At 37.9% G+C, this 10,006-nt stretch overlaps 1 protein-coding gene across 1 annotated transcript in view; it reads left to right on the forward strand.

The window, feature by feature from the left end:
- Window positions 1-9,576, forward strand: part of ANKIB1 (ankyrin repeat and IBR domain containing 1) — a gene marked incomplete at its 5' end in the record, with an annotated part of 17,404 nt that extends 7,828 nt beyond the window's left edge. Inside the window, 6 exons of the mRNA XM_008945527.1 lie at window positions 24-169; window positions 723-901; window positions 1,432-1,483; window positions 5,086-5,197; window positions 6,717-6,850; window positions 7,203-9,576. Coding sequence (XP_008943775.1) covers window positions 24-169; window positions 723-901; window positions 1,432-1,483; window positions 5,086-5,197; window positions 6,717-6,850; window positions 7,203-7,949 — 1,370 coding nt within the window. The remainder of the gene's footprint in view (window positions 1-23; window positions 170-722; window positions 902-1,431; window positions 1,484-5,085; window positions 5,198-6,716; window positions 6,851-7,202) is intronic.
- Between the last annotated feature and the right edge of the window lie 430 nt (window positions 9,577-10,006).

Genomic DNA, 10,006 nt, shown 5'->3' on the forward strand with positions numbered 1-10,006 from the left:
ACAATGGTCGTTTCATCTTGCAGCTGAGGGCGGCTGTCCGGATACCACGTTCATTGAAGATGCAGTACAAGAGCTTCTAAAAACTCGACGCATTCTTAAGTGTTCTTATCCATATGGATTCTTCTTGGAGCCTAAAAGCACAAAGAAAGAAATATTTGAACTTATGCAGGTAATATATGCATATATATTGCTTTTTGAACATTACTCTTTTTTTTGTAATATTAGTTAACAATGTCCTTCTGTTTTTGAAATGTAAAACTAGTTTTCTATTTGTAACCAAGTTGGGAAATTAATGCATTTTTAATACTGTGTGACACAGTAACTTTGAGTTCAGTTTTAGAATGAAAGAAAAACAACACTTGCCTGCAGAATGAAAAGGATAAGGACAGGTGGAAGGGGAAAAAAAGAAAATTATCTACTGTTGACCTGCTTTTCTGAAGATAATATTTTAAGTTCAGTCTTCTCTATCTCTGCTTTCCCATCTTTCCCTTTCCATTTCCTGAAGGTGTTCAGTATGTGTAAGTACAGGGAATCCCTGCTCCAAGCCGGAGAACAGCATGAAGGTTAGGCTAGAGGGGCAGACATTTTGGGGTATTTTAGCATTTGAAATGGTATTTCCAGAAAAATGGGTATCATTCTGTTCAGTATTTATGGTGTAGAGCTCTGCCTGATTTTCATTCCACTGTAAAATTATTTTATTCTGTATTTAATAACTACTGTAGACAGACCTAGAGATGGTCACCGAAGACCTTGCACAGAAAGTGAACAGGCCTTACCTTCGGACCCCGCGCCACAAAATCATCCGCGCAGCTTGTCTGGTGCAGCAGAAGCGGCAGGAGTTCCTGGCCTCCGTGGCCCGCGGTGTTGCTCCTGCAGACTCACCAGAAGCACCCAGGCGCAGGTAGTCCACCCAAAATGCTGTACAAGTCAGAAAAGTTCACTGATAGCTGCCGAAGTGGGTGAATCCACTATCATTCTTTTGACAGTGAGGTAAAGTGGAGCTGATGAACATGATGGTTATAGGTCACCAGACAGCTGACATCGTAGGCATTTGATCCTTGTGGCATTACTTTTCACTGGGGAAAAATGTGCTTGAGAATCACAGCTCTGTAACCTGAATTGCCTCCAGATTTGTAATATATTAATGCTTAAATGCCGTGGCTTCCACTTCACTTTTTTCCTTAAAGATTGTCACTAAATACCTGGCACACGCCAAAACTCTATAAGTATTTGCTAAAAATAGCAAGCAGTTCTGGAATAGTCAACGATTCAATTTTATGGTTTCCTAAATTAATTTTGAGATAAGAATTAAAGCAGAAAATTTGTTTAGAGTTGCAGTCACGCCACTTCTTAGACGCTGATAGGTTTTGAAGCTCTTCAAGTTGTTCATACTTTGTTCTCAACTTTATGGTATATCTCTTCATTTTACAGCTTTGCTGGTGGAACATGGGATTGGGAATATTTAGGATTTGCATCCCCTGAGGTAAACTGTTTATTTCTCTTTTTTTTAACTTAGTTCTGCCTATTCTAGAAACAGGTATGATGGCACTCTGCATGAAGAGCTTCCTTATTTCGATTCAAAGCATTTCAAGTTGGTTTAAGCTTACCATTTTATTTACTGTACAATAGAAGGAAATATATGCAAAGCTAATTGTGCAATGTATCTAAACAACGCCTCTAACCTGGCTACAGTTATTCAAGGTGGCATTAGACAAGGTGTGTTGTATTCATCATTTTTCAAGTACATAACTAGTGTTAAAATTATACAGAAACATGTCTATGTGCTGAGGAACCTTCAAGTATTAAATATATGAAATTGCATAATTAGTTTTAAATGCTGTATCAGTTCAGCAGAAATTGACAAAAAATCTAAGAAATTTCCATCCTTTGGCAACAATCCAACAAAAAAACATACAGGCATACACCTAAATATTATTACCTATTTGAAATGCTTCTTTTTATTTTTATGTATTGAAGGAGGATGGAAATTGCATACTCAAATGAGATGAATTTCTGCTACTTAACCAAGAATAAAAAGTATAATTTTTAAAGTGAATATTCTGCTATCAATATATTTGAAAGAGTAAATAATTTTAGTGGCTCTGCACTAAGATATGTGAAGCTTCCTATAAAGCTTTGTTGTTTGGGGGTTTTTTTAGTATTTTGGGAACATTAGATTAAAGCATTCAGTTAGGAAGGAAAATTAACTTCAGCATTTATTGGGTGCTGTTTTCTTCCTAGCTAGTCATTGTAAATCATCCTGGAAAACTCCATGTACTTTTTCTATATATTTCCTTTGCTGTTGTTGCTGGTGAGCATTACACTAGTGAGAGAATAGCTTGCTTGTCTCCAAAGACCAACTTGCTTCTCCTTTCTAGTTCCTCTAGTCCTTCCTTTTGAAATAATTCCATTTTTGATAATATCAAACTCATTGTGATGTTACTCTCTCATCAGTGGAACTGGTTACGAGAAAAAGCTGATAAGAAGTATGATAAGCTGTTTAGCAGCAGATGCCACTGCAGTCTGTGTAGATGATTGCCTATGAGTTTTTGTGATTTGCCTAAATGTGGCACTGTATGATGCAAGATGGTTTCTTTGCTACGTAGCTATCAAGGATACTTGCAACTACCTATGCTAAAGGAATTCTCCAGAATTAATAATAATGGGTATCTTTGTTTATTTTAGTGAATTTCACTACAAAATCTTTGACACAGAACTGTACTTTTTCTGACAAATAGAATGTGTTTATACCAGATTATTACAGGAAACAATATCTTACTGGTTTTAGCAAGGAACGCTGGTTGTTGTAGACCATTGTGTGAAAACGTGATGTTCCTACACAGTAAAGTTAAAACTCCTTTTGTTTACAGACATAAAGTTGTTCCAAGTAACCAGAAACAAAATTTTATCAGTAGTAATCAAGATTTCTTTCTAAAGGTTAAAAAGCAACAAAAAGTTAAACAGCTGTCAGTAAAAAACTATGATTTTATTGCAAACAGATAAGTTCCGATATTACCAATAAATCTTAGTGTTCTGTGTCCACTTCTCATTATTCCTTATCTAATTCAGAGTTATATAATCATATATTTTAAAAAGAATTCCATCATATTGTTTCCTATCTAATTTTGAATTTCTGTCATTTGGGGTGCTGCCTTTCATTTAGGAAATCCCTGAGCTCCCTAGGAGCAGGAGGAATATTTTAGAAATTTCTTTATTTAATGTTTGCCCTGTATTTTATGCTGTTCCATCAGCTAACAAGCATCTACTACTAAACACTCTTGAGGACAGAATATAGGGACCTTTTGTCTGGTCCAGAACAGCTGTTTTTATGTTACAATTTTCATGGATCTTACATAGGTAAAAATCTGCACACACTGATCATTTTTGTGCCTGCTCTTTTTTGGCTTGCGTATGTCATTATGCATAAGAACTCGGTCTGAAAAACTTCATGGAAAGACAACATACCATCATCGCAATACCATGAGAATTAATAAGGTCATTGTGTAAGAGAAACTATACTCTCAGAGTTAAGTTTTAGATGCTTTAGATGTTGAGATATTCTAGGATGAAGAGTTAATGTAAGGAAGGAAAGCTAATGGCAATGTCTTTTCACCAAATAAAGCCTTTGGATTACAGATTTCCCATCCTAAGGCTTAAAGAAGAAAATAGCAATATTTTTCTCCAAAGAGAAGACCTAGTACCTAGATGTATTTTTTTATTGCCTTGCGTAAATGAATAACTGAAATTAGCAGGAGATCTTACAAGAGATCTTGCCTACAGAGTCAGGTTAAGTGTCAGGTGTGCTAACCAGAAAGAAGATCTGGAAATTTGTCTTCAAGCATAAAAGTATTCTTTTAATATTAGGAAAAATATAGAAATCAAAGCATTTATTTCCAAGTATTAAGATAATTAACTCTTGGGATGTTAGCTTGATGTGGCTAAAGGTGAGTCTTTTCCATAAATGTTGTATAAACTGTCTTTGGTAAATACACACAACATAAGAATTTAGAGGCTGCAGGGGCTCAAATCTGTGTAGTATGACTCGTTAGCAGCTCAAGGCAGGCAAAAATAGAGAGGTGTAATTCGTGAACTAACCCATCAGAGACTGTACAGTAGAAGAGTATCAGGCTGTGGCTTAAGAAGTCCCTGAGCCATGTTGTCCTCAAGGCAGGGAAGAGTATATCAAGTCCCTGTGTATGTCTGACAGCTTTCTGTAGTCTTCCAAAGGTTGTCTTCATAGAATCATAGAATGGTTTGGGTTGGAAGGGACCTTAAAGATCATCTTTAGTGGTCCCATGGGCACCTCCCACTAGACCAGAGTGCTCAAAGCCCATCCCACCTGGTCTTGAACACATCCAGTGACCGAGCAGCCACAGCTTCCCTGTGCGACCTGTTCCAGTGTCTCACCACCTTCATCATGAAGGACTTGACTTCTTAATTTCTAATCTCAGTCTACCCTCTTCCAGTTTAAACCCATTACGCCTCATCCTACCACTACAAGCCCTTCTAAAAAGTCCCTCCCCAGCTTTCTTGTAGGCCCCCTTCAGACAGTGGAAGGCTGCAATAAGGTCTCCCCAGAGCCTTCTCCAGGCTGAACAACCCCAGTTCTCTCAGCCTGTCCTCATAGAAGTGTTTCAGCCCTCCTTTTCTACAGGCCATTGCTGGCAACAAGAACTCTGGGATAATCTATTGGTCTAATTCAGATTAATTCAATTTAAGTTCTAAAATCACTAGGTATATATTTTTTTAAAAATGTGTCAGTGTAGATGAGGTTTGGCAACAAAGCTTTTTTTAAAAAAAATACGCATACTGGGAATTCTTTAAAAAGGGAGATTGCAAGTATTAAAATGTCAAAAATATGTCAGGTATTTTTTTTTGCTGATTCATTTTTTAATAGGTTTAGGATTACATTGGAAGCTTTTTTATGTTAAGCATTGCATGATATTGCAATTTATTTTTCTGAAAACAGGTGATTTTATAGTAAACCTATAAAATCACACATTTTTTATAAAAATGTGCTGCTCGTTACATCAGAAAAATATTACTGCATGCTGCCCTGTGTTTTGTACTGTTTGGTTCATGCAGGAATATGCTGAATTTCAGTACCGGAGGAGGCACAGGCAGCGCCGGCGTGGGGACATGCACAGCCTGCTGAGCAACACACCGGACCCCGACGACCCCAGTGAGGGGACATTAGGTATGGCCCCAGGCTGGGCCCTTTCTCTTCCTGCTTAAGAGACTGCTGATAGTGGCCACAGCGTTTGTTCTTCTGTAGATACACTTTAAAGAGGTTTCAGATACACTACTGTATTTTCCAGGATACAACACAAAGGCTTAGTTTTGCATTTTTTAATGTGATCTTAGAAGCATTGGTGACTTCATTGTGGTTACTCCTCTTTTTCAAGAGTAATGCATTGATCTTCCCACTAACAACTCTTGAGATATTTATGACAGGTTTTCTTTTCTGAAGAAATTGTGAAGGGTTCATATGACAGCCTTGCCTATATACCAGCTCTTTTATGCAAATTGAAAGGACCAGTAGTGCATGAAGAGTGTGGAAGAGAGTTCCCCTGCCACAGCCCCACTGGAAGGTAGTCATAAGGCTGTATTCCAAAATCCTGCTCAGAAACTCTTGTACTGGCAAAGACAGCCAAGAAAAAAGCTGGCATGGGCTATGACTTCCAGCACACTGCTCTTCTAAGCATGCTATGGTCCCTTAAGGTCACTGTAACTTGGATGTCTCCATTCTGCCATGAGCTTTCTCCAGGGTACAAAAATAGCTGGAATCCAAACCATACTGTCATGCTGCTTCTTCAGAGCTGCCAGCTGTGTGCTCGGTCTCCCAGCCACACTGCACAAACTCTCATTGCTGTGTCTCATGAACTTAAGTCCTACACACAGCTTGTCCTCTAAAAGCAAAAGGAGAAATGCTTTACTGAGGAGAAATTTTTAAAATGCATGCTTTGTTTTAGAAACATGAAGAATTTTGGTGAGCTTTGATCCTTCCCTATTACAAGTAGAATGCAAAACCACCTTGTTAGTCTGAGGACTAGACTTTGAGCACTTGAATATCATAGTGGTGGCCACTGCATACTGTTACTGCATGCAAAGAGAATTAGTTTGTCTCACCTTATTTCTTGACTTTTGATGTGGAAAGTTCCATTTTCCAAAGTCAAAAGAGTTACATTTATTTTTAATATACAGCAGTTTTTCTGGAAACGGAATTTTACTTCTGTTTTTTTGTTGGTCATCAGTGATTGCTGAGGTATACACTGAACAACTCTTAACTGTGCTGCAATGTTATGATAAAAGTGATGTAATATTAATATTACAGATGAGTCTTTGAAAGAACACATAAATGGGCAAACCTTGGCTGTAATCCACCTGTCGATGCATCCTGTGTTGTGCCCATGTGCAGTATCTTCCAGGACTGTCCGTAAATCATGCATAGGCATGCTCCATTCTTCCAAAGAGAAGAAGGGTACTGAGAGTAGAAAAGCACAAATTAACCAGGCAGGCACTCCTAAAACAGCAGGACTGGCTTTTGCCTCTGTGCACAGGTTGGTGTGTTTTGGATTATTTAGTTCAGAGTGAATAAAGAAATAAAATTACACAGCTGGAATCCAAAAAGAAAGAAGAGATTCTGTGAGTAAGTAACAGTGGAGAAGGCTTTCTCGCTGGTTCTTCAACCATCTTTGTTTCAATTGCCCCAACAGACACTCAGGAAGGTGGCAGTAGTAGAAGACACGGCACCTCCATGGTGAGTTCAGCTTCTATGGGTATTCTGCACAGCTCTTCACTTCATGACTATACCCCTGTCAGTCGCTCTGAAAACCAGGATTCTCTTCAGGTATTTCCCCTAATCTCTTTTCATTCTCTCTGCTTTGCTTGCCTTCCTCTGCTCTACTTTTCTGTGTCTGTCTCTCTACAAATGTTCTTAATTTTTCGATGAGAAAGGGAGAATCTAAGACAACAAGTTACCCATGCCTACCGGTACGAAGTGCTGAACAGTCACTCACGTAACAACAGTCACGTTTACATTCTGTCGTCACCTCTGTCAGTAAAAATTGATTCTGATAAATTACATGTAGGGATAATGAATTAATTTCAGATTTGAGCCCAAATGTACTTTAAATCCAAAATATGTAACCAGGTGAAAGTTTTAAGTTTTATCTTGAAAGCAACTTTATGTATTTCCACAGGCTCTGAGTTCTTTGGATGAAGATGACCCAAACATCCTGCTAGCTATTCAGTTATCATTACAAGAATCTGGCTTGTCCATAGATGAGGAAACTAGAGACTTTCTCAATAACGAGGCATCTTTAGGAGCAATAGGTACCTCTCTGCCAACAAGACTGGACTCTGCTCCCATAAGTATAGATAATCCAAGAGGAGCTTTGAGCAGCTCTGAGCTGCTGGAACTTGGTGACGGTCTGATGAGACTAGGTGCAGGCAGCGATCCTTTTGCAGCGGATCGTCTTCATTCACACCCCTGCAGCGATACAAGAAGTGGTTTATACTCAACATCTAGTGACGCTGATTCCAGCAGTCAGGATCCCAACACCAGTGAAAATCTACTTGGAAATATTATGGCCTGGTTTCATGACATGAACCCACAAAGTATTGCTCTGATCCCCTCAACAAGTACAGAAACGGATGAGGTTTCACAGCAGCCCAGTACTGAAGATGGGTCAGCAGGGCAACCAAATCTTACAGGGCTGGAGCCTCAGGAAGAGCATGCACTATTTGAGGATGCACTCAAAAATGAGGGTAGAGGAACCCAAACAGAGGAAAGCACTTCTGTAGAAAACATTATTCTAAGTAGAACGGTATCACAAAGTGGTGATAGTGACAGGGAGGTAACAAGCACCCTGGATGCTTCAGGAGATACTTCAAGTCAGGCTCCTCAAACGTCAAGTGAATGGATTGAACATGTGCATCTGGTATGAGCAAAAACTAAGTCTGAAGTCAATGAGTGGTGGTGACAGATGGTACAGTATGTGGAGTGAGCGTTACGGAGGCTTTGTTCCACATAATTACGGCTCAGTTGTAACCACTGACGCAACAGCGGATATTTAGGAGTTCTCTTGAATTGTAGTTCTTTATAATAATGTGAACCTTTCAAGGAATATCCTTTGCATTTATTTAGGTAGTACTTGCCTTTTTGCTCTGAAGAAAAAGGAATAAGTAGGTTGTATTCCACATTCCTAATACAATGCAACATCTGTTTAGCCTTAGGTTGACGATCCTTAACTTGAAAGTACGGATTGAAGGCTTACACTGATTATTTTGGTTGGTTTTCCTAAAAAATAGTTTATTCAATTTTTTAGAACTCATTCTCTCACCAAAATAACATTTAGTAATTCATTTGCATTTTGTTTTCTGTAACTTTTCCTTACTCATTTTTCGTTTTGTGAGCAGTGTGAACAGAGGTATTTAATGGTTCTCTGTAGTACTGCTCCAGGAACAAGTTTAGGGGATATTCTTTCCCACTAAAATCAAAGATTTTTTCATGTCTATTTACAGTCCAAATGTGCCAAACTGTGAATAGTTAGCTGGCAGTAGCCTAACGAAACAGTGCAGTGTTACTCTATCAAACTAATCCCACAATTCATAGCAGTGACAGAAACCACTGGGTAGCATTGCTTCTCTAAATTTAACTGGCATGTGTTGCCATGGTGACTGCATTTAAAGAAATGTAGCCTGTATCTTAAGTTAATAAAACCTAATGCTGCTGTTAAACAGTTATTTTAAATATTAAAATACAGCGTGTTAGCAACAGCTATGCTGTATTTTAAGGGACACTTTAATGGAAGTGCAATCATAGTTCTTTGTTTTCATAATTCTACAAAGCATTCAATGCACTAATAGTGCAATTACTTTTAATGAGAACATTTTATAAAAATATAGGAAGATGGGATTTTCATGTATTAGCCAGTCCCACAGTTAAAGTTCGGATAACACATTCTGCTCAACATGTTACGGTGCCTTTGCCTAACCCAACTGGATAGTTGCCACAGTTAAACAAGTAATTCAAACTCTGTGTCTATTCTGGAGTAACTATGCTATTAATTGCAAAGACCTCCATAAAACCACCCATGGCCTTGCCTTTACAGTAAATAACTAAATGTTCAGTCAGTGTTTTTGCATAAACAAAACACTGCTAGGTATTTATTCAATTGCACAATATTCATTTGCTGTGTGATTACTGTTTAGTGTAAAAAAAAAAAAAAATTAAAAACAACACAAAAAACCCTTTTCTTAGTTGTTGTACTGTGGAAAAAAAATAAACAAAAAAACTGGCTTTAGATTTGCTTAAAAGCATCAATCTACAGTTAGTGAGATACAATGGTACAGTATGTAATTACAACTAGAGTAAGTTGTCTAAATGGCTGTTTTAATTACATATAATCAAAACCTGTCATAACATGAGCAAATTACATACACTCCATTTTAAGTTTTGCTTAACTGTTACCAGAGATCTGTTGATATGGTATAAAAGTTTATTACTGCTGAGTATGTATAGGCAAGTGTCATGATAGCAAAGTTTATGTATTGGTTACTGTGAGTTCAAGTGAGTGTTTCGGTAACTAAGTCATGCAAATCCAGCTTTTGAACCTTGAAGTCACAAGGTTCACATTAGTAAAAAATTAAATAAGAATATTTTACCCTTAGCCCACAAAAACCTTGTTCATCTTGCAAGCATCTTTAGAGAGAATAGAACAGTCTCAAATAATTTTCCAGCTTTTCCTCTAGCTGCCCTCCTCTTGACATAATCATAAAACCTTGGACATCTTTGAAAAATGCCTATTTTCATTGTCCTATGGTATCAAATCCTTCAACTAAAACAGTTCTTCATGAACTGTCATTATAAATTGGTCTGAAAGCTGTTTAACTCACATAGCTCCCTTGAATTGTAATTCTGAATAGAAAGATTCTCACAAGAAGATTGTGTATTGCATTGAGATGTCTTGCAAAGTTACAGTAAGATACGTCAGAGTGCTCT

Source organism: Merops nubicus, unplaced genomic scaffold (genome assembly GCF_000691845.1).
Source record: "Merops nubicus isolate BGI_N331 unplaced genomic scaffold, ASM69184v1 scaffold6018, whole genome shotgun sequence".
In the NCBI taxonomy this organism is placed as follows: Eukaryota; Metazoa; Chordata; class Aves; order Coraciiformes; family Meropidae; genus Merops; species Merops nubicus.